This window comes from Mustela erminea, chromosome 5 (assembly GCF_009829155.1).
Source record: "Mustela erminea isolate mMusErm1 chromosome 5, mMusErm1.Pri, whole genome shotgun sequence".
NCBI lineage: Eukaryota > Metazoa > Chordata > Mammalia > Carnivora > Mustelidae > Mustela > Mustela erminea.
This window is the reverse complement of record NC_045618.1, coordinates 88,922,500-88,946,096: the sequence shown is the minus strand read 5'-3', so window position 1 is coordinate 88,946,096 and position 23,597 is coordinate 88,922,500. Positions and strand designations below refer to the sequence as shown.

General features: G+C 36.7%; 1 protein-coding gene across 2 annotated transcripts in view; it reads left to right on the top strand.

Moving 5' to 3' along the window:
• Window positions 1-23,152, top strand: part of SEC23A (Sec23 homolog A, COPII coat complex component) — a 64,823-nt gene extending 41,671 nt beyond the window's left edge. For both annotated transcript variants that reach the window (XM_032344088.1, XM_032344087.1), the window contains exons 15-20: window positions 900-977; window positions 3,199-3,360; window positions 5,594-5,680; window positions 7,852-8,007; window positions 10,166-10,231; window positions 20,853-23,152. In XM_032344088.1, the coding sequence (XP_032199979.1) occupies window positions 900-977; window positions 3,199-3,360; window positions 5,594-5,680; window positions 7,852-8,007; window positions 10,166-10,231; window positions 20,853-20,942 (639 nt within the window). In that variant the 3' untranslated portion in view covers window positions 20,943-23,152. The remainder of the gene's footprint in view (window positions 1-899; window positions 978-3,198; window positions 3,361-5,593; window positions 5,681-7,851; window positions 8,008-10,165; window positions 10,232-20,852) is intronic.
• The last annotated feature ends 445 nt before the right edge of the window (window positions 23,153-23,597 follow it).

The following is a 23,597-nucleotide window of genomic DNA, read 5'->3' as shown; positions in this document are numbered from 1 at the left end:
TCAGAGACTGCACAGGAACAAGAAGAGGAAGCTAATGTTTGTTGAGTGCTCAGTGTTAGTCATTGTGCTAAGCAATTTCTCATGGATTATCTCAGTTATTTAGTTGCCTTTTGTCACATTCTCATGGAGGGCTTTCTTGCTTGCCAGTGTATGTGCTTTCCTTTACTTTATTTCCTTCTAATTTCAGCCTTTGTGTTTTTTCTTTGTTTACCAGCTTACCTGTTCATCTCAGATTTTTTCCTCCGCTCTTCTTTCTTTTTTGGCATTGTTTCTATTGTACAATTTTATATCATCGACTTGCTTTTGTTATAACCACTATGGTATTTTGATAGTTGTATCTTCCTGTCAGTAGGCTCTTGTCCTTCATAGGCAGAGTCTTAAGGGGCACATATTGAGCTCTTTTGGCCATTATATAAGATCTCTTTATTTGCTATCAGAGATGCTTAGTTAAAAAAAAATGCAAACATTGAAGATGAGTTGTTACTGCATTGGAGCAATGTTTTGTTTGCTGCTTAAATTCAAATGTATTTCTTTTGGTGTAATCCTTCTCTTGGTAAGTAAATTCCAATTTTATCCCATATCAAGTATCTACCTTCTAAAGAGTAATAGCTCTTTTAAAAAAAAAATATTTTTAATTTACTTATTTGAGAGAGAGAGAGTGCTGGCAGAGGGAGAGGAAGAGGGAGAAATGGACTCCTTGCTGAGCAGGAAGCCCTGAGTAGGGGCTCAATCCCAGGACCCTGGGATCATGACCTTAGCCGAAGGCAGATGCTTAACTAATTGAGCCACCAAGGTACCCCAAGAGTAATAACTTTTAAAGAATAGAATATTTATAGGTAAGAGAGTTAGTTGTATTCCAGGGAATATATTACTAACACATTTTATTTTATTTTATTTAGTGTCAGAAATTTGGAGAGTATCACAAAGATGATCCAAGTTCCTTCAGATTTTCAGAAACTTTCTCCCTTTATCCACAGGTGAGTAGATAAAAAGTCGGTGTTCTTTTCTTAGTGTTGACAGTATAGCACTGGGTTTCACTTTCTCTGTTGTATAAGAATGTGGGACCTGTTGTATTGGGTTATTCTTTTGGTAGTGTTTTAAGTTTTGGGATAGCTAAGAAATTAATATTGTGCTTGTGTAGTCATTGAAAAGCATATAATATGTTTGTGAGGGCCTTCAAAACAGTCATTTATTTGTGGTGAAAGAAATTTACATTGCAATTCTACTCTGGAATAGAATTAGGTGTGAGGTAGATTAGCTTTCTGTCTGATGTAAGGGATCTATCTAATTACAATAGTACCAAAAGGTAGTAACTTGACCAGTTAGTCTTACAGTGTGGTACCATTACCTGAGAACAATTTTATGGGGATATACCAGGTAAATAAAAATGAAGCGAATTTGATTTATCTTACAGGACTTTTTCCACTTGTGTTGTAGACTCTACCTGTCTTATTTTGATAGATATTTTTTGAAAGTCTAGGTTGTTTATATGATAAGTAACAGAGAACATTTATTCAGCTGAGGTCTTGAAGAAAAGAACTTTAGGAGAATAAAGATGACTGCCACAGATCTTACTTTCCAAATGCTTTCAGTCTGAAGGGTGAGACCTGAAATATATATAACACAGAACAGAAAGGGAGAAATGCTATGAAAGATATACAAAATTTAAAGGAAACTTAAAGGAATCCTTCCAAGTGAATGGTGTGATACATCTTTATAGAAGAGGTGTCATTTTAGCTTAGCCTGGAAGGATGATTATATTGAGATGTGGAAATTCAAATTTTAGCCCATGAATATCTTGCTCAAAGCTTCAACTTTGTTTTCAGAACTACTCGCATTTTTTATTGATCTGTAGTGTAGAAACTTCATGTTTATACAGGGAGATGTCCCTGAACCTCTGGTTGCAGTTTTGGAGAACTAGGAAAGGGCAGAGTCTCTTTGTCTTAAGGCAGGCAAAACCCTGTCTCAGGCCTTCCATATTAGTAGCAGAAACTAAGAGGAAAGAGAATGTGGGCATTAGCCTCAGTATTTGATTGAATGCTGAACTGTTTCTTTTCTTTCTCTTCTCTCCCAACTCCAAGCCTTCTTTTTAGGCTTTTGATAGTTGATAGATCTCCTGAGAGATCTGGGCCTCTTATTTTTTCCCCTCTGTTGGAAATCATAGAGGACCCAGAAATAATTTTTTTCTTTGGGCCTTCAAAGCCTAATGCTCTTCTAAAAGGTAACATAAACTAAATTTAGAAAAGGTTTTTATTTCTGAAATATCTACTCCCAGATTTACCAATTACACATTGCCTTGAAACAGAAATGGCTGAAGTGGTAAGGGTTGAGAGAGCCTCTCAGTGAATTCTGATCACTGAACAGAAAAGGAGTGAAAGTGTCACTAAGTAGCACTGGGAGAGACCTGTGGAATGAGTCCCAAGCAATGGCATCATGTTGGCACATGAGCCCTAAGGGCAGAGGAAAGTGGAGAGAAGTAACTGAAAGACAAGTAAGAGTTCTTTGGAGAGCTGATTCTGTTTGATTATATCTGAGACCCTTTGATTGTATCAAAGCACAATTTTGCTGTCCTTTATTCAGGCCAGACTCTTCCCCATTTTGATCTCTTTCACATGAGGAGTGGGTGGAAGGAAGGTGAAAGGAGAAAGAAGTAATGAGACAAGTCTAAAGAATGTTTCTTAGGAATGAGGAAGAACTTAAATGTTAAGAAACAAGTGGGTGTATTTAAGTCCTTTTTTTCCCCCCTCCCCCAAATCATTGCAGGCCCTTTCCAGTGCAACTTTTGGGAGCTCTCAAAAAGTAGAAAATCTGTTAATCTATTTTTATATTCTCTTGGAGTCTTTTGATGGTGGTAAGGAATAGTAATAAAGAAGTTCAGAGATGTGTCCAGAGAGATGGGGGATAAAAACAATGCTGATAAAGCACCATGTACTATCAGCCTCTGAATAACTTAGATCTGAGCAAGGAGTTTTTTGTTCCTAGTCATGTCCTTTTGAGTCATCTCTTTTCCTTTAATTTTTTATTGTTATATTTTCAAGTAACTTATAAAGATCATGAATAAGATTCTTAAGAATACAATTTAGAATGTCCTTATTGTAACTTGTTTTGTCTTAATAGTTCTAATCAAATGCTTTTGTAATAGTAAACTCCTATTGCAGTAAAATCAGTAAAACTATCTCACATGTTTTTTTCTTGTAGTTTATGTTTCATTTAAGAAGATCTCCTTTCTTACAAGTTTTTAACAATAGTCCTGATGAGAGTTCATATTATCGTCACCATTTTATGCGTCAAGATTTGACCCAGTCTCTAATTATGATTCAGCCTATTCTGTATGCATATTCTTTTAGTGGACCCCCAGAGGTAAGAGAGACAGAAAACAAAAATTGGTTTCATTAATGTGATGTGTGTGATTAAAAAGTGAAAACAACTAAGGTTTTTTTGGAATATAGTTACTAAACACAGGAATTTAGTTCAAGAAGTTAGGTTATTCATATATTCACTTAAAAATATTTGAGTGCTTACTATATGTTACGTTGCACAAGGAAATTATTTTACAAATATAAAAAGTGAGGTGGGAGAGACTTTTAAGATAAATTTGTGTAATTTCATTGATCAAATCCTCTAGGTTTTATGATTATTCTTATGTCTTTAATGATATGATGGTAATCATGATTCTAGAACCTGTAGCTTATTCCAGAGTATGGTGTCTAATAATTAGGACGTTCTGTCCAAAGAAAATCTCTTGCTTACATATCATTTCATTCTCCTGTAGCTTTTTTTGAACATAGATACAGTTGATTATAAAGATGTATATTTAGAAAGGTAATAATAAAGTCATAGTTTTAGATTTCTTAGCAAACTGTTCCACTTACTTTAACCAGTTGTTAAATAAACAGTTTTTCTATTTTAAGTTAAAATTGTCTGTTTTACCACTTTTAAGTATGCAGTGACTGTATTTAAAAATATTTAAGAATGGTCAGCATAAAGAGAATATTTATAGTATCTCCTGATTAATGATCTCTCATGATTCCTTTATTATTGTTTTGTTAAAAAATATTGTATAAAGCATTTTGTTACTATAATTGTTTTTAGTAGTTTGTCATAGTGTCTTCTTTCCTGGAAAATATGTATTGTTAGTGTGATGGTCTAGCTATGTATTAGGTTTTATAGTTCTTTGAATCAGGAAAGAAAGTTTTAGAGATTTTTTTTTTTCTTATTTCAGAGTAATACATGTAAATTGTAGACACTTGAAAAATGTACATTAGTGTTTAGAGGAGATTTGGAATCGCACAGTCTCTACTGTCTGCTTCTGTTAAATTCCAGCCTTCCCGTTTAATCCATGAATCCCATTAGCTTCATTTACTTAAGGGTTTGCTTTTGGAGTTATTCTCTTTCTTCCATCATCCCTTGCTCTTCCTCTGGATCATTCTCATTAGCAAGAAACCTGAGTCACATTCACGTTAAAAACCAACAGATAGGGTGACTAGGGTTATGGACACTGGGGAGGGTATATGCTGTGGTGAGTGCTATGACGTGTGTAAGCCTGACAATTCACAGACCTGTACCCTTGGGGCTAATAGTACATTATATGTTAATTTTTAAAAAAAGAAATAAAAAAAAACCCCAAACCCAACAGACAGAACCACTCTTGACCACATTTTCTCTAATTGCCATTTCTCTGGTCTCAGTTGCAGCTAAACTCAGAAAGTTACCTGTTGTCTATATGATAATCTCACCTCACATTCTCTTTTCAACCTACATTATTCAGATTCTTGTCCTTAACATTACACTGAAACAACTCTTACCAGGTCACCAGTGTCCTACGTCTTGCCAGAAGTCTCGACAGCATTTATTTACCTAGCGAGGACTCTTCTCGAAAACCTTTTGTTTAAAGCCTCTCTGACACATGCACTACCTAGTGGTTTTCCTCCTAATCATTGCCTGTTCCTTCTCAGTTTCCTTTTGCCTACTTCTCCTTTTCCGATCTTTTGAAGTGTTGGCATGCTCCGGGGCCCAATCTCTGGCATTTGCTCTGTATTCCCTCTCTGTGGTGTAGATATATACTGTGATGCGATATGATCACATAGCTTTCATTACCATCTTCATGCATGTAATATCAAAATTTATGTCATTAGTTCTGGCCACTCCTTTACATCCCTACTCTGAACTGTTTTTCCATCTCTAAATTTGCTCTTTCCCAAGCCTCTCCCCTCTTACGCAGTGGGGCCATCATCAGGCTTAGGAATGGAAATTTCCTGATTTCCTCTTGGCTCTACTCTGTTCTTTAATTGTTGTCTCTGTTTTTGTGACTTTTTAGAAAATTAAATGTACTGCAAGAATTCATGATAGCCTATGGTGAGTGCTGTGAAGTGCGTAAACTTGGCGATTCACAAGACCTGTACCCCTGGGGCTAATGATACATTATATGTTAATAAAAAATTTTAAAAATTTAACTTAAAAAAAGAATTCATGATAGCAAGATGTTTTCGAGTTATAAGATATAAATTTAAAATGTTAAAGATATTCTCAAAAGATCTGTTTTGTAACTTTAATTTATTTTTCCATCTTCCTGTTCTCTGTTTTCTTCTGTTAGCCGGTTCTTCTTGATAGCAGCAGCATTCTTGCAGATCGCATTCTTCTCATGGACACGTTCTTCCAGATTTTGATTTATCATGGTGAGGTAAGATTCAGTGACACTGAAAGCTATGCACATAGGTGCAATAGAGTTTTTTTATTCATGGAATCTTTCTCTTCTTTACTGTATGACTACTGTTTCTTCTCTAATAAACTTTTATTTCCATTTTTGTATAATAGGTATAAAATATGGTTCTTCCTGCCACAGGTTTTTAGACTTTATTTGCAGTTGACCTACCTGTGCTTGTTTTGTCCATTTGTCCATGTACGATTCGATAAATGGATTTTACACAAAGCATAGTGCTGTGAAATTAAAAGCATTGATGTATACATAGGCATGCCATACTTCTGGTTTTTACCCGAGACATTGAGAAGGGCAAAGCCTTGGTCAATAGGGAGGGTCTCCCTTTCATTATTTGATGTAATCATTTAAAAATATTCCATTTAATGCACTTAAAGTATTTAAAAAATTTATTCCACATGATCTGAAAACTCATTTAAAGCATAAGTGAGGGGCACCTGGGTGGCTCAGTGGGTTAGAGCCTCAGGCCATGATCCCAGGGTCCAGGGATTGAGCCCTGCATCAGGCTCTCTGCTCAGCGGGGAGCTTGCTTCCTCCTCTCTCTTTCTCTCTGCCTGCTTGTGATCCCTGTCAAATACAATCTTTAAAAAAAAATAAATCGTAAGTGAATTAGAAGTAAAATTTGTACCTTTACTTAATTGAAATGGTACATGACTGAAAAGAGCAGAATATCTGAGTAGCCGTTAAGCTTTAGTCCAAGTATTTAGCAGAACTCTGTTCATTCCTGCATTATTTGTTCAGCCAGTAATTAAAATGTTTTCTCTGTATAAGAAAGCATTGTATTCTGGATTCTTTTTTCACAGATCCACACCCAAACTTACAGCCTAGAATTCCAGTAACTTGTACAGATTTGTTTTTCCTCTTATTTTAATTATAAATGATTTTAGATTTGTACTGTAATTGTGGAGGTATACTCAAAATATCCTTTTAAGTAATATGATCTAGGCCTTTTAAAAGATTTATTGATTATTATTTTTAATTGGTACCAGTACTAATATATATATATTTATATATTTATTTATTTATTTTAAGATTTTATTTATTTATTTGACAGAGAGAGAGAGATCACAAGTAGGCAGAGAAGCAGAGAGGAGGAGAAGCAGGCTCCCTGCTGAGCAGAGAGCCTGATGTGGGGCTTAATCCCAGGACCCTGAGATCATGACCTGAACTGAAGGCAGAGGCTTTAACCCACTGAGCCACCCAGGTGCCCCTGTACTTTAATTTTTAAGGATAATGCCTATTATATGACAGAGGGAGGTATTTTGCTGCCCTTTTTAATTTTTTTTAAAAGATTTTATTTATTTATTCGTCAGAGAGCACAAGTAAGCAGAGAGGCAGGCAGAGTGAGAGGGGGAAGCAGGCTTGCCGCTGAGCAGAGAGCCCGATGTGGGGCTCGATCCCAGGACCCTGGGACCACAACCTGAGCCGAAGGCAGAGGCTTTAATCAACTGAGCCACCCAGGCACCCCTGCTTTTTTTTTTTTTTTTTTTTTTTTAAATAGCTTGTTAATGTGCTTAAAGGAGAAATCTGAAATGCACATCACTGTTCCTCTGTTAAATACAGGAATATAAAGCCATATAGAGTATATATTGACTGATGCAGTTAAGTTAGAAACGAAGACAAATTTAAATATTTGGATGATTTAATTACATGATTTTTGGAGCCATTTGCCTTAATAAAAGAATTGATTGAGATGCTCTTCTACAGGTCTGTTGTCTTTATAATGTTATTGCTATCATCACTAAATTTTTTCTGTTTATCTATCTTGCCAGACTGTAAAGCCATTGATAAAGAGTTCATAATAGTAGGTGGTTAATTTTGAAGTCTCTGGGAAATCTTCTGTTAACAGAAGTCCCCCTTGTTCATCATAAACTTAAATAAATAGGTTTTAGCTAATAATGTTTAAAATTTTTTCTGGTTTATTATTTCTTTTTACTTTTAAAGGAGAAGAAATATTCTAATTTTGTATCTATTTACCCAAGGATACCAAAATTAGTGTTCTTGATTTGATAACTGATAAATGAAACAATGATTATAATTTTCTTATTTTCTGAGGATCGATTCCTTTGGAAAAACCTCTTAAAGGTTTTGGGTCGGCAAGAAATTAATAATTCCTTTAATTGCTTTAAAATTAGACCATTGCACAGTGGCGCAAGTCAGGATACCAGGACATGCCAGAATATGAAAATTTCCGCCATCTTCTACAAGCCCCGGTGGATGATGCACAGGAGATTCTTCACTCCAGATTTCCGATGCCGAGATACATTGACACTGAACATGGAGGTAGCCAGGTGAGTATAGTTAATGTTTTGTTGTTAGTATTGTAATGAGTTGTTCCTACTTGCTTTCTTGACTTTAATTTGAAAAGACTGCTTCATAAGGCCAGGAAAGGGGAAGAAGATGGGTAAAAAGGTTTTTTTTTGTTTTAGCATTGAGAGCAAAGCAGTGATGATTGGCTAGCTGCCTAAAGCTAGCAATTTCTACCACCTTCTGCCACCAGCCCACATTTAATAACGGAGCCAGGATGATGTTATGGTGGCACGTCTGCTTTAGTTGAGCAAGAAGAACAACTTGGAAGAAAATGTAGTGTATCTTTTCAGTATAATTCCATTAATTCTGTTTATTTAGTGAAGAAGTCTATGAATATGAACTTCACGGTAACATTTTCTGTTTTCCTCATTCTTTCATTTCAGTGCTCTAGAAAATATCATGTAATGGGAAAGTATATTACAGAAGAAGGCTTTGTGGTTTTTAGAGTTAGGAGGATTTAATAAGGTACATGTACATATACACACAGCCCTTCAGGACCTTTCAGAAGGCTAGGCTTAAGACCCCTTAACATATACGGTTTTATTTATCTATTTATTTATTCACTTATTTATTTTTAATTTTTAAATTAACATATAATGTATTATTTGCCCCAGGGGTACAGGTCTGTGAATTATCAGGCTTACATGTTTCACAGCACTCACCATAGCACATACCCTCCCCAATGTCCATAACCCAACCACTCTCTCCCTACTCCTCTTTCCCCAGCAACCCTCAGTTTGTTTTGTTAGATAGAGTCTCTTATGGTTTGTCTCCTTCCTGATCCCATCTTGTTTGATATTTTCCTTGCCAAACCCCTCAAAATTCCTCATATCAGAGAGATCATATGATAATTGTCTTTCTCTGATTTATTTTGCTTAGCATAATACCCTCTAGTTCCATCCACATCATTGTAAATGGTAAGATTTCGGGTTTTTTGATGGTTGCATAGTATTCCATTATATATATATATACACCACATCTTCTTCCTCCATTCATCTCTTGATGGACATCTAGGTTCTTTCCATGGTTTGGCTATCCCTTCACATCTACTCTTTTTTTTTTTAAATCCCTTAACATATACTCTTAAAATAATTTTTATTTCTTCCTTGTAATTTTATTAGAACTATAATAAATTAATTATAGGTTATTGTAAGTTTGTTTTACTTGCCAAAGGCAGGGACCTTGCTTTGTTTATTGTTTCCCTAGTGCTTAGCACAGTATTATAAAATAGGTGGTAAATATTAGTAGCTATTATTCAGAAATGGTAGCAGTTATTTTTAGAGCTTTATTATATTTCTAATAAGAGATACCATGTATTGAGAATTTGCAAAGCTGTTAGTACTTTATACACCTTGTCTCATTTGATCCTCGTAACAGTGCTGTTGTTATCTCCATTTTACAGATAATAACACCGAGACTTAGGTTACTTGTGACCAAGGAAACACAGTAAATGGAGAAGCTAGTATTTGAACCTAGGTGTTCTCACTTCAGAGCCAGTGCTCTGGTGTTAAACTACTTATAGAGTAGAAAAAGATTTTGTGTGATACTAAATTTCAGAAGATATGACTACCTGTGTTTATCCAGTGTGAAATAATAATTTATGCCTAGTTCTCTCCTTGATCTCTCATCATGTGTGGTGCTCTTTTCCTCTTTTATTCTGGTTTTCATGATTATAAGTCTTAGTGGAGAGATGGTTAAAATGTTGGGTAAGTTGTCTTATGGAATAGCCTACAGTCTAAGAAAGTTTGAGAGTCATTGTTTAAAGTAAAAGAATGTATAGGGTACTTTTTGCTTTTTCAAATCTCTGATGATGTTTCAGACCAGGTGTTTAGTACATTCCACACTAATCTTGTTGTACACATAAATTTTACCTGCTCAGTTTTGGATTCAACAGTTTATTATTTGTTGTTATGAATGTATGATTTGGAGAGAAGAGACTACATTTATTTATTTGTAACATGTAGTGGCCCACATATTTCCAAAATTTAGTTTATTTTTTTGAAAGTTGCCTTTTAATAAAATTAATTTTACCAAAACATATTGAATAAAGTTGATTTTAGATCACATAATGTGTTTGTTCAGCTCATATTGATTAAATCTATTTTTGATGGATAACGTTATTTCATCTTTGCTTTTAAGGCCCGTTTCCTGCTTTCAAAAGTCAACCCTTCACAGACTCATAATAATATGTATGCCTGGGGACAGGTAAGTGTAAATAGTGGATATTGGAAATTATTTCTTGTGTATTTATAGTTTGTTATTTTAGTGAGAGCTGTATTTTCCCCTATGTATTTGCTAATGATTTCTTTTGGCAGAGTAATGAAAAAATGAGTAGAAAATAGAATTAGCATTTGGTGGCATCAGAGAAAGTAAAAAGTGATCATATCAAATAGGTAGAATTCCTTCATATTCCTAGTTTAGGACTACGCCCTTGAGATAAAAAGCAATATAGTGTATAATATAGGGAGTGACGATTTAAGCTTAATGCTAGGACATGAACTATAAAAGGCCACATATAATAAATTGGAAGAGGTCAGGGATTGTAATTGAACAAGAGAGGTGGAGGCCTGGAAATCTCTCAATATATTTTGATTTGTTACAAGTCCTACCTCTTGGTACAATATATCAGCATTTATCAAGTATCCAATATACAGGACTCTGTATTGGTACTTTCCAGTCCATAGTGATCATCCTTGCTTTTTTTTTTCTTTTTAATGTTTCAACTTTTTAGTTTAAATTCTAGTTAGTTAACATAGTGTAATATTGCTTTCAGAAGTAGAATTTAGTGATTCATCACTTTGATCATCTCTGCTTTTAAGGAGCTGGTAATCTAGTATTAGAGATAATATACATATCTTTAAGTAATTAAAATATAAGTCAGTATGAGATATGTTCCTTTTAGAAAGATATTTAGAAAAATATTACAGGGTTTAGCAGAGGAAGAGGGCTTTGAAGAGAGCACATGGTGGCAGCAGGAGACTGTGTGTGATCAGAAAAGGGAACATTTCCTTTTAAAATGGTTACCATTTCAAGAAGTAGAAATTGTGCGAGGAATTCCAGGTAGAGGGCAGTGTAGACTGTATGAGGTACAGAGCACACAGGATGAATAGAACAATAAACTGGAAACGTATCATGTGGCTAAATTGTGGAGGATCTTACATGCTGAGGAGCTGAGTCTTTAGTAAATAATAAAATGTTACTGAAGGTTTTTGGACAGGGTCAAATTTGAGTCTTAGATAATATAGGTGAATGTTAGGGTTAATTGAGAGCAGTCTGTAGATTGAAACTATATTTTGAAGTTATCCAGATGAGGGGGAATGAAGGCAGGATGGTGAAAAGGAATACATTTTGGTGATATTTTAGGAGTGGAACCAGTGAGATTTGGTTAGAAGTTGCAGGAAAGTAAAAATTACTCTAGAGCAAGATAGCTAAATGCAAAATCTGAATTCTCTCTCTCTCTCTTTTTTTTTTTTTTTTAGATTTTATTTATTTATTGGACATAGGGATCACAAATAGGCAGTCAGGCAGAGAGAGGGGGGAAGCAGGCTCTCTGCTCAGAGCCTGATGCGGGGCTCGATCCCAGGACCCTGAGATCATGATCTGAGCCGAAGGCAGAGGCTTAACCCACTGAGCCACCCAGGCGCCCCCCAAATCTGAATTCTGATTGGACTCTGGATTAGAGAAAAACAGCTATAAAGAACATAATTGGGATAACTTGTGAAATTTGAATATGGACTGTATACCAATTACTAGTATAATACTGTCACGTTTCTTGATTGTGATACTGTTGTTGTAGTTATATAGGTGATTGTTCATGACCTTGGAGATCTATCCTAAAGGGAGTAAAATATCATGATGTCTTCAACTTATGGAAATTATTCAACAAAAGAAAGAAAAGGAAGCATATATAGAAACAAAGCAAATGTGGCAAAATGTTAATCATTGAGTTTAGGTATAGGGTATGTGGGTGTTCATTGTACTTTTTTCTCAACTTTTCTACAAGTTTGAATTTTCAAAAAATAAATAGTTGAGGGAGAACAAGGATTTTGAGCCTGGGTAACTAGGAGAACGTGCCAGGGATTGGGAAAGCAGAGAGAAATGTTTGATTTCAGGTACACTGAATTTGAGATAATATTTAGATGGCCAAATTGAGGATGCTATTAGAAATTTGGGTTTGGTAATCAGGCAAGGATGTGAAAATTGATCATGGACAAGTGACACTTAACGTCATCACAGCGGATACTTATTCAAGAGGGAGTAGAGAGGCAAAAGAAGGATGAGATAAACCTCGAGGAATTACGAGTGATTGGAGTATTTTATAAATAGAGAGGTGGAAGGAAAATGAAAATAATACCATACCTTGGGGTGCCCGGGTGGCTCAGTTGTTAAGCGTCTGTCTTCAGCTTGGGTCATGATCCCAGGGTCCTGGGATCAAGCCCCACATAGGGCTTTCTGCTCAGCGAGAAGCCTGCTTTTCCCTCTAACACTCCCCATGCTTGTGTTCCCTCTCTTTGCTGTGTCTCTCTGTGTCAAATAGATAAATAAAATCTTAAAAGAAAAACAAAAAAGAATACCATACCATGTCATAATAGGTGAGGGAGGGCTTTATATAAAGAAAGAAGAAAGGGGGTTAACAAATTCTGAGATGCTGCAGACCTTAAAGGAGGGTGAAGACTTAAAAAGGTGGATGGGTTTGTTTTTTTTAAAGATTTTATTTATTTATTTGTAAGAGAGAGCGAGAGTGAGAGCGAACACAGGCAGACAGAGTGGCAGGCAGAGTCAGAGGAAGAAGCAGGCTCCCTGTGGAGCAGGGAGCCTGATGTGGGACTCGATCCCAGGACACTGGGATCATGACCTGAGCCAAAGGCAGCTGCTTAACCAACTGAGCCCAGGCGTCCCAAAAAGGTGGATGGGTTTGAAGACTAGGTGGTCATTTGTGGTCCTGGTAAGCAGTTTTAAGTAGTAGTTGAGTACAAGGCAGATCATAAGGAATTAGTGGCGGTAAAGGAGTGGAGGTTGTAAGGAGGTTGCAATTTAGTTTGTTCGGGTGGTAGGATAGAAAGATGATTCTTATTAGGATAAGGGCACAGAACTTACTTGTAGTCCAAGTGTAAGGTGCTGACCAAAGAACAGCTTATAGATGTTTAAGATCTTCAAAAGCAGACAGTGTGATCACAAGTACTGTGTGGAGTTGAAGCATTGGTACGGAGGCAGGACATTTCCTTCTGCAGAACCAAATGGTAGGAAGGGTAATGACAGAGAAAGATGTTGGGGACAGAATGCTCATATTGGGTAATTGCCTGTTTCTTTTAGATAATAGTGGATTATTCACTAAGAGTGAGACATGCTGGGGTTAAAGGACTAGAAAATAGAAAAGATTTAAAAACAGCTATACGGAATAGCTGTTTAGAAATAGAAATAGAAAGCAACAGCAGGCGAATAAAAGGCTTTTATAGCAGTGAGGGCCCATTTTATTTCCTAACAATTTCTAGAGTTTGCTTCCATTATGTTTAACCATGCTTTGTAGTTCAGGCATTGCATCAAAGGTGGAAGATTTTGGGGGTGATTTAGTGCTGGAGATAAGAAAGATGGACACATTAAAGGGAGTGCAGTAATTTAGAGCAATGTTAAATGACTGTGAGGTCCAGGTTGGGTAGAAGATGTAGTAATTAGGATTAAGGCCCCTTCCCTCTAAATAGAGGTGCTTCAAAATGTTGCCCTGATTTCTTTGCATACATTGTTTTTCTGGGTGATTACATACACCCCTATGGCTTCAGCTTTCATCTGAGGCTAACTTAACAAATCTTCATCTTTGGTTTGACTTCACCTTGAGCTGTAGACTGGAATTTCTGTAACTGTCTGTTACACATCACTGGAGCTTCCTATAGACATTTCCTAAGCAACATGTTCCAACTTGAATTTATCTCCTTTATACCATCTTATTCTGCATGACTTTCATATTTTTACAAAGGGCACCACTACTTTCTCAGTTCCCAAGACTTGGAACTTTAACTTTAGTCATTTGCATTTTATTTTCTCCCTTCTATCCCTAATTATTCACAAATGGTTTGGTCTCTTTCTCCTATCCATTATCTCCTTTTTCTGTCACTAACTGAGGTCAAGCGCTTGTTACTTTTAACATAGACTGTCAGTGCTTTTAGCCCTATTTCTTCCATTTTGACAGTGGCCACCGTGGTCTGGAAGCAGTTCTAAGTCAAGAGAACTGTGTAGAAATCTTTAATCTTTGCGGCACCTGGGTGGCTCGGTTTCATGTCCAACTGTTAGTTTTGGCTTAGGTCATGATCTCAGAGTCGTGAGATCAAGCCCTGGGTCGGGCTCTGTGCTCAGCGCAGTCTGCTGAAGATTCTCTCTCTCCCTCTGCCCCTCCCCCGGCTCATGTGCTTGCTGACTCTTAAATAAATAAATAACATAAAATTAAAAAAAAAAAGGAGGGGCACCTGGGTGGCTCAGTGGGTTAAGCCTCTGCCTTTGGCTCAGGTCATGATCTCAGGGTCATGGGATCGAGCCCCACATCGGGCTCTCTGCTCGGCGGGGAGCCTGCTTCCCCCTCTCTCTCTGCCTGCCTCTCTGCCTACTTATGATCTCTCTCTCTCTGTGTCAAATAAATAAAATCTTTTTTTTTTTTTTTAAAGATTTTTATTTATTTATTTGTTAGACAGAGATCACAGAGATCACAAGTAGGCAGGGAAGCAGGCTCCCCACTGAGCAGAGAGCCCGATGTGGGGCTCGATCCCAGGACCCTGAGATCATGACCTGAGCTGAAGGCAGAGGCTTAAACCACTGAGCCACCCAGGCGCCCCAAAAAAATAAAATCTTTAAAAAAAAAAAAAAAAGGAATCTTTAATCTTTAATAATCCCCTTTGGAATTACTTACAGACTCTTTATACTGCTTTTGAGGGTCCTTTATTGCATAATCCAAAGAAGTTTTCTCACTTTCAGCTACAATTTTAGAATTTCTTATTCTACTTTGAATTCAGTAAGCATGTTACCTACCATCTTTGTGACTCGTCTGTATCACCACATGGTAGCCATCCTTTAAGGCTGAGTTCAAAGTTCGTTGACTCCACGAAACTTTCTCTTTTTCTTTTTCTTTTTTCTAAAGATATTTATTCAAGAGAGAGAGAGCACAAGCAGTGGGGAGGGGTAGAGGGAGAAGCAGACACCCTGCTCCCTGGTGAGCTCCTGATGTGGAGCTCAGTTCCAGGAGCCTGGGATCATGACATGAGCCAAAGGCAGACGTTTAATTGACTGAGCACCCCAGGCACCATCCATGAAACTTTTTCGATGATTACATGACTCATTTGGTATAATATGCCTGCCCCTTCATTCCTTTTTTTCCCATCCATTTCTGATGTCACTTAGGAGTGATGGCTGTGTCATTTTAATTTTTGACTTTCCACAGTGCCTTAACATAGCATGTATTGAGTATAGTAGATTTGGGCAGGAGAACAGAGATTAGAGTATGGAAGCTTTGTGGAGGTATTTAAGAGTTAAGGAGCCTTTATGATATAGATAAAAAAATTGAATCCATGATCTAAAACTCCTGAAAGGTAAGGTTTTTATAGCAAGGAAAGGAGCTTATTCTTGGGAAGTGTGGAAGGGGTATAGCATGTGAGAGAAAAAAATTATGCCTGTGTAATGCATATACGCATTATCATATCAACCTCGCCATTCCACTTGCTATGAAACGAAAAGTCAAGTATAGTATTATGACGTGGAAGTTTGGAATACAGAATGGACCATGAATCAGCCTTTCCATTATGATTGAGTCATCTGAGCATTGGATTTAGTTCTGGATCTCACAGTTTAAGAGAAACTTACTTAAGAAAAGAAAATTGCAAGAAGATAGGAAAGTAGGACCAATTACTAAAGTTCATGGAAATGGTGATTAGTCATAATGAAGAAGGGGACGTTAAAGGTTGCTTTAAAATAGTATTCATCCGGGGTTCCTTATCAAATGCCCTTAGAGGCCAGGGGAGTAACAAATGGGTGAAATTCTTTTTAGAAAATCTCATACTCTCAGTGTGAAGAGGCAATACTTGGGGGTCAGGGGGCTTGGGTGGACTAGGGTTTGTAGGAAAAATACAGAAATCCTTTTCTAGAAGGGATAGCTGTTCCTCCCCTCTAGCTGATTGTTGTCATTTACATAATTTATTTTAACAAAGTGTTGTGAGCTCACATTAATGCAGACCAAATAAAATATATCTTTGTGGCTGAATTTGTACATTATTAAAGAGCATGGTTTAGTTCATGGAAATAAAACTTTGTTCTTGCTTCTCTGGGTTTAAATTACAACATGGGGGTGCCTGGTTGGCTCAGTCAGTAAAGCTTGTGACTCTTGATCTTGGGTTGTGAGTTCAAGCCCCATATTGGGTTTGGGGCCTATTAAAAAAAAATTATAACATGGAGATGTAGTTGGTATGTTTATAAAGAACTTGTTGAGCTGGTAAACATAGAGAGGCATCATTCTGGGCTGGATGTTGAAAACTATAAGTTACTTATCTTTCCCTTTTCTTTGTCTATTACAGAGTTTAATAATATGTGCAGTTAAGACTCAGTAAATATTAGGTATAGTTTTCCTTGTTATCAGTGGGGAAAATAAGTCTTAAGATATTTTATTTTTAATAATTTTTTAAAAAGATTTATTTATTTATTTGACAGAGAGAGACATAGAGAGGGAACACAAGTAGGGAGAGTGGGAGAGGGAGAAGCAAACTTCCCGCCAAGCAGAGAGCTGGATGTGGGGTTCGATCCCAGGACCCTGGGATCTTGACCTGAGCCGAAGGCAGACGCTTAACAACTGAGCCACCCAGATGCCCCAAGATACTTTATTTTTAAAGATTTAGTTGTTTATTTTAGAGAGAAGGGGAGAGGATCTCAAGCATGCTCCCCGATGAGTGTGGAGCCCGATATAAGATTCAGTCCCATAACCCCCTGAGATCATGACCTGAAGTGAAATTAAGAGTTGGTTGCCTAACTGACTGAGTCACCTGGGTGCCCCAAAGATATTTTAAAATAGGAAAGAAAACCTATTTTAAACTTTGAAGTTTTATTATTATGACCTGTAAGTAGAGGCATTAGAGGCATAAATGAGAGCCCTAAGGTCTTTATTGGCCTATGCTTTTTGTAAGAGAAATTATGTTAATATTTATTTATTTATTGATTTGACAGAGAGAGACAGCGAGAGAAGGAACACAAGCAGGGGGAGTAGGAGAGGGAGAAGCAGACTCCCCACTGAGCAAGGAGTCTGATGTGGGGCTGGATCCCAGGAGTCGGGGATCATGACCTGAGCCGAAGGCAGATGCTTAACAACTGAGCCACTTAGGCGCCCCAGTGTTAGTATTTTTATAGATAATAATAATAACTGATAAACTGAATCCGTACTGTTTTAGTTCCCATGCTGAGCTTCTTATGCACTTCTGTTTAATCATTAAAACACTCTCATGGGGTGGTAACTATTAACTCTGTTTTTCAGAAGAGGAAATTAGGCTTAAATAGCGTCAATAACTTATCGAAGATCACATAGCTAAACCGCGCAGAGTCTGGACTTGACTATAGGCCATATGAATTTTTTTTTTTTTTTTAAAGATTTTATTTATTTGTCATAGAAAGAGAAGCGAGAGCAAGCACAGGCAGACAGAGTGGAAGGCAGAGTCAGAGGGAGAAGCAGGCTCCCTGCGGAGCAAGGAGCCCGATGTGGGACTCGATCCCAGGACGCTGGGATCATGACCTGAGCCGAAGGCAGCTGCTTAACCAACTGAGCCACCCAGGCGTCCCGAGAATATGAATTTTTAATCATTAAGCTAAATCGATGATTGCAATTTAGGGAGTTAACTTGGTAGCCAAGCATTTTACTAAAAATTACACAATCTTGCACTTGAGTTTTCTTTTTGTCAGAAATCAAGTAAGTTGGTGGTTAAGTTGGTAGTTAAGTTCCAGTGGTAAGTTTTTTCCATAGATGGCCTGAAGAGGGCACCACTGCAACACTGCTTCCCCACTGCTGTCGCGCTTCATACACCGAGTGATAGAAAGCTTGGCTCTTACTGCCTAATCATGGATATATTTTAAGAAGAAAAAAGGTGCAGTTGAAAAATTAAGATCAGCGCAAATTTTTGATAAGTTGAGTCGAGCATTAGTATTTGTAATTTCAAGTAAGATCTCTACAGTATATAAATTAGAAAATTGATGTGTATTTTGTCTTGACTGGTTGAAATAGATCTGAGATTGGGTGAATTGAGGTGGAAAACATGTAAATTGAAAGAAAATCAGGAATAGTTACAAAAAGAAAAAAAAGTAAGAGCTACCAGGTTATTATTAGTCGAGGTCATATTTTTGAGGCCTTTGCTTCTCTGTGTTAACTGTGAATGTATAATGAAAAATATTTCAGTGTTATAAAATAATACATTTCTCGAAGAGGTAATAATAGCTCACACATGTTTATTCCTGCTGTGTATGTCAGGTATTGTGCTGTTTCTTTACACAGTTGAACTCATTTAATCATTATAACATCCATATGAAATAGGTCCTTTTGTTATCCTTATTTTACAAATGAGGAAACTCAGACACACGGAGGTTATGTAACTTCTCTTCCTCAAAGTCATACAGGCAGTAAGTGGCTGAGTAAAGAATTGAGCCGATGCAGTCTGTCTCCAAACTCCAAACTCTTATTCCCAGTGCTACTGTCTCCCTTCATTGTCCAGTTTTTCAAGTTTTTTGAATTTGAAAAAACTTAATAAAATTGATTTTCCTTTATTCAGGAGAGGTTATGGCATGTCTGTGGCAATACCAGACTAGAATTTTTGAAAGATATAAATCCCAGTCTCTTATTTGTTATTTAGTTGCTGATCTCTGAAAATTACTTGTTTTAGATTTTTTATATTTACTTATAAATGAGAACTTGAGTATCAGGTGAAAAATTTAAAAATCCATATAGAAAATCTTTCAGAAAACTTTTTTCTTGCTACAGTAGATTTCACTATTAGTGGTTTGGATTACCAAAGTCATCCTACCAACACAGTTTTTATTAAAATAGAAGTTAGGAATTTTCCTTAACTCTTGTTAATTACTTAGAACCTACAGAGATCAATTAAAATGACTTGAATGAAAATGATAAGCACAGTTTATTTTATTTATTATTTTTTTTAAATTATTTTTTAAAATTTTTTATTTTTTATAAACATATATTTTTATCCCCAGGGGTACAGGTCTGTGAATCGCCAGGTTTACACACTTCACAGCACTCACCAAAGCACATACTCTCCCCAATGTCCATAACCCCACCCCCCTTCTCCCTTATTTTATTTTTTTAAAGATTTTATTTATTTATTTGAGAGAGAGAGAAAGCACGAGAAGGGGGAGGGCCAGAGAGAGAAGCAAACTTCCTACTGAGCAGGGAGACTGATGTGGAACTCGATGCAGGACTCCAGGATCATGTCCTGAGCGGAAGGCAGTCACTTAACCAACTGAGCCACCCAGGTGCCCAGCATAATTTATTTAAAAAATACTGTAAATATACTTCCTTCCAGCTGGTATGTCTGTTAAAATATGTGCAATTTCTTTGTTTTTATTTTTTTTAAAGATTTTATTTATTTGAGAGAGAGCATATGAACAGGAGGAGAAACAGTGGGGTGGGGGAGAGGGAGAAAGAATTTCTTAAACAGATTCCTCACTGAGCACAGAGCCGGACATGGGGCTTAATGCCGAGACTCAGAGACCATGACCTGAGTGGAAACCACTCAGAGAGTTCAAGAGAATTCAAGAGTCAAATGCTCAATTGACTGAGCCACACAGGCACCCCCAAATATGTGCAATTTCAATTTTACTTAGTAGTCAGGCAGCAGTAATCTCACCAAGGCATGTATTTACTCCTTAGTAGTGATAAAGCTCCAATATGTTCAAGACAAATGAACACTTTACTACTGTAAAGATTAAATTGGTTACATAGCTATTCCGATTCTGCAGTGCAAATCTGGTGGTGACCCCTTGGGGCAGTGCAGGCTCCACAGGTTAATGGACATGGTACACAGCGAACCTGTCCCCAACTTCAGATGCCACCTACAAGTGGTATCCCTGCACTTCCGACCAACTAGCTACAAATTGTGTGTGTGTGTGTGTGTGTGTGTGTGTGTTTGGGGGTTATTAGTGCTCCCCACCCCTCTCCCCATCTCAGGTTTGACAACTCCCTAGAACAACTCACAGAAGCACTGTATTTATGATCACAGTTTTATTACACAGATTGCAAATAAAGACAGCAAAGAGATCGCACAGAATGAGATCTAGGAGGGCTCCAGATACAGAGCTTCTGTGTTTTTTCCCCATGGAATGAGAATGTGTTATCCTCCTAGCATATTGATAAATCTGTTAGATAGGAAGCTCCACTGAGCATTGGTATCCAGAATTTGTTCCTTTACTACCAAGCCTGATTGATTGAATCTCCGGTTCCCTTCCTCTTCTTTTCCTTCCCTTGACCTCACTTTCCCTCCCTCAAGGTCAGGCTGTCTTAAATCCCCAGCCCTTTGATCACATGTTGATCTTTCTGGTGTCTGGCCCCATCCTGATTCATCTCATCTTAAAGCCTGAACTCCGGTGTGATCGGAGGGGCTCAGGAAAAATAAGACACTATTAGGACATTCCAAGGATGTAGAGACTTTTTCAGAGGAACCAGGGGCAAAGGCCAGTCAGATTATTTTTACAACAGGAGCATAGGCATTAGTCTGCTTACAAGGATTCCTTGTCTGTTGCAAACATTTGCTTAGAAATTTTAAGGGACGTTTTAATCATAGCAAGTATCTTTCTTTTCCTCTAGGAGTCTGGAGCACCTATTCTTACAGATGATGTTAGTTTACAAGTGTTTATGGATCACTTGAAGAAACTTGCTGTGTCAAGTGCTGCTTGAAGTGCTAAACATATTAAGGACTCTTAAGAGGATGAAATAATATTTCAATTTCCTTTTTTTCCTTTTTCATTTTATCTGTGGAAACCAACAGAGGTATCTCTCTAGACTCTATGGTTTAAGACAACATGTGGAAAAATGTTCACATTTGTAGATTAAGCTGGAATATAAGAGCAATAAGAACAAATTTATTTTGCTTGCCACAGTATTATGACTGGGTTTAGAAATCTGAGATCTTTGTAACTTAATTATGTTAAAGAGTAAAAATAGAGTTGGCCTTGTACTACAGAGATAGAACTCATTTGTGTATTGCAGAAAAATCCAAAGTGGCACTGAATGTCCTTGCTGATTTTTTGAAAACTTGTTTCTTGGTTTTACCAGAAAGTAAAAAAATCATCAACAGTAATGATAAATGCGAACATTTTGCCTGTTTATTGAAATATATCTGTGATTTTCAAGCACTTATGCATATACTTTTTCTGTACTTATTCTGTTAAGGCAGATTTATTTTTATGATGATTTGTTTAGGAATTATTTGACTTTATATAAGGTAATTTTCATGAAGATAATTTAATGTTTTTGGTCATTTGGAAAAATAGTTTAGAGATGAAAAGATGAAAAGTTTCTGGGGTAACAGTTCCATAACTGACAAAAAATGTGGAATTCCCATAAAGTACCCAACTTACATGATTAAATGTGATAATTTTTTTAAGAAGGGTTATTGAAAATAAACCATTTTGTCATAATGCATTTTAGGAAGTCTGCAGTAAAATAAATGTTGTCACTACTAAACCAAAATTGATTTTTACTGCATGGTTATGTTATTTCCCCTTGTTTTTCTGAGGTAAATTTTACATTATATCCTACAGTATTTTAACACTATTTTGGGAGTTTACATATTACTTCTTATTTTTGCTTCCATTTTGTGAAATGTATTAAGTTGTTCTCATTGAAACAGTATTATATAATATTTTGTTGAATGATATCATGTGATGCTCAGTTTTATTTTGATTTATTCATTAGTATCATTCACTTTTACCTTTTAAAGTTTACTTGTAGCAAATGTTTACATTGCTAAAGCCAGATGTTTGACAATGAAATTTATATCAAGTACTGCAAATAAAAGGTGGTGCTATGATAAATGCTTAGAAGGACAGTTTGATGATTGTACTTGCATGAACACAATCATATGATAAAACAGAAACTTAAAAAAATGTTTATATGTTATATTCAATTAAATAAATTGCTTTGTTCCATTTTATTTGATTTGAACTATGCTAGGTCTAAATACCAATAAAATATACTTTTTCTGTGTTTCCTGCTTATTTCGAAGTCTAGTAAAGCCTGCGAAGCCTAATGTGGAATTAGAGCAGTTATAAAATCTGCTATGAATAGATTACAAAGTGTTCAATTTTTTTTAAATGGCAGCTTTATTGAGATATAATTCACATACCACATAGTTCACCCAATTAAAATGTATAGCTCAGTGGTTTTTAGAATACTCAGAGTTATGTGATCATCACCACAATCAATTTTAGAGCATTTTCATCTTCCCCAAAGTAGTTGATTTTGCTGTAAGGAAATTGTGTTTTGGAGTTAGCATATTTTGAATTGAATTAAGCCCCTGTGATGGTAATACATGTTTAATTTGCGTGGCCCCTTAATTTACGCTCTTTAAGAACACATTGCTATTCTTGAGTGATAAGTCACTACTTACCCCCACACTGTGCTTTCCTTCCAAATCAATTACAGCTGAAGCTGCTAAAGTACCTCTGTATTTAAGGGATAAGGAGGAACAAATAGAGCATCATGCCCTTTTAACTTACCCTTTGAAAGAAAGCACCTGAGATCTTTGTGTATAATGTAGCTATTACTAAATTGCTAGCTATTTAAATAGATTGTTGAAGAAAGAAATGTTTAACCCTTTTAATGAAATTTAGAGTGGATAAAGAGTATTTGCTAAATTGTTAGCAGCACTGAGAAGCTTTGGTATGTCCACAACTATTTTGGAATTCACTGTTGAACGTGCTACCCCTAGTGGCCTTATTTCTAAAAGCAACTTTAGATGTCATCTGTGTACACTTTTATATTTTGTTATAACAAGATAAAATTATTCTTTTATTGGCTGATTCCAAAAGTGAGCTGATATTTTCTCTATCGAGTGCCCCACTTGATAAACTTCCCTCTTACATTCCCTGATCCATGGACTGCACTTAATGAATGTGCTTTTTGTTCTGTCCGGGCCAGAAATCATTGAATCATTTTCTTTCTTTTTTTTTTTAAGATTTTATTTATTTGACAGAGAGAAATCACAAGTAGATGGAGAGGCAGGCAGAGAGAGAGAGGGAAGCAGGCTCCCTGCTGAGCAGAGAGCCCGACGCTCGACTCGATCCCAGGACCCTGAGATCATGACCTGAGCCGAAGGCAGCGGCCCAACCCACTGAGCCACCCAGGCGTCCCCATTGAATCATTTTCAGTTCTTACTCTTTACATCTTTAATGACCAGCCCCTACCAGTTCTGCCTCTCTAACATCTCCCTGTTCTGTTTGCTGTTTTTCATTTTACTGCTCTTCTACCTTCATCAGATTGCACGTGCTTGGTACAACAGCCTTCTAACCAGTGTGTTCTCCCCAGTCTCCTCCAGCCCTCTCTTCAATT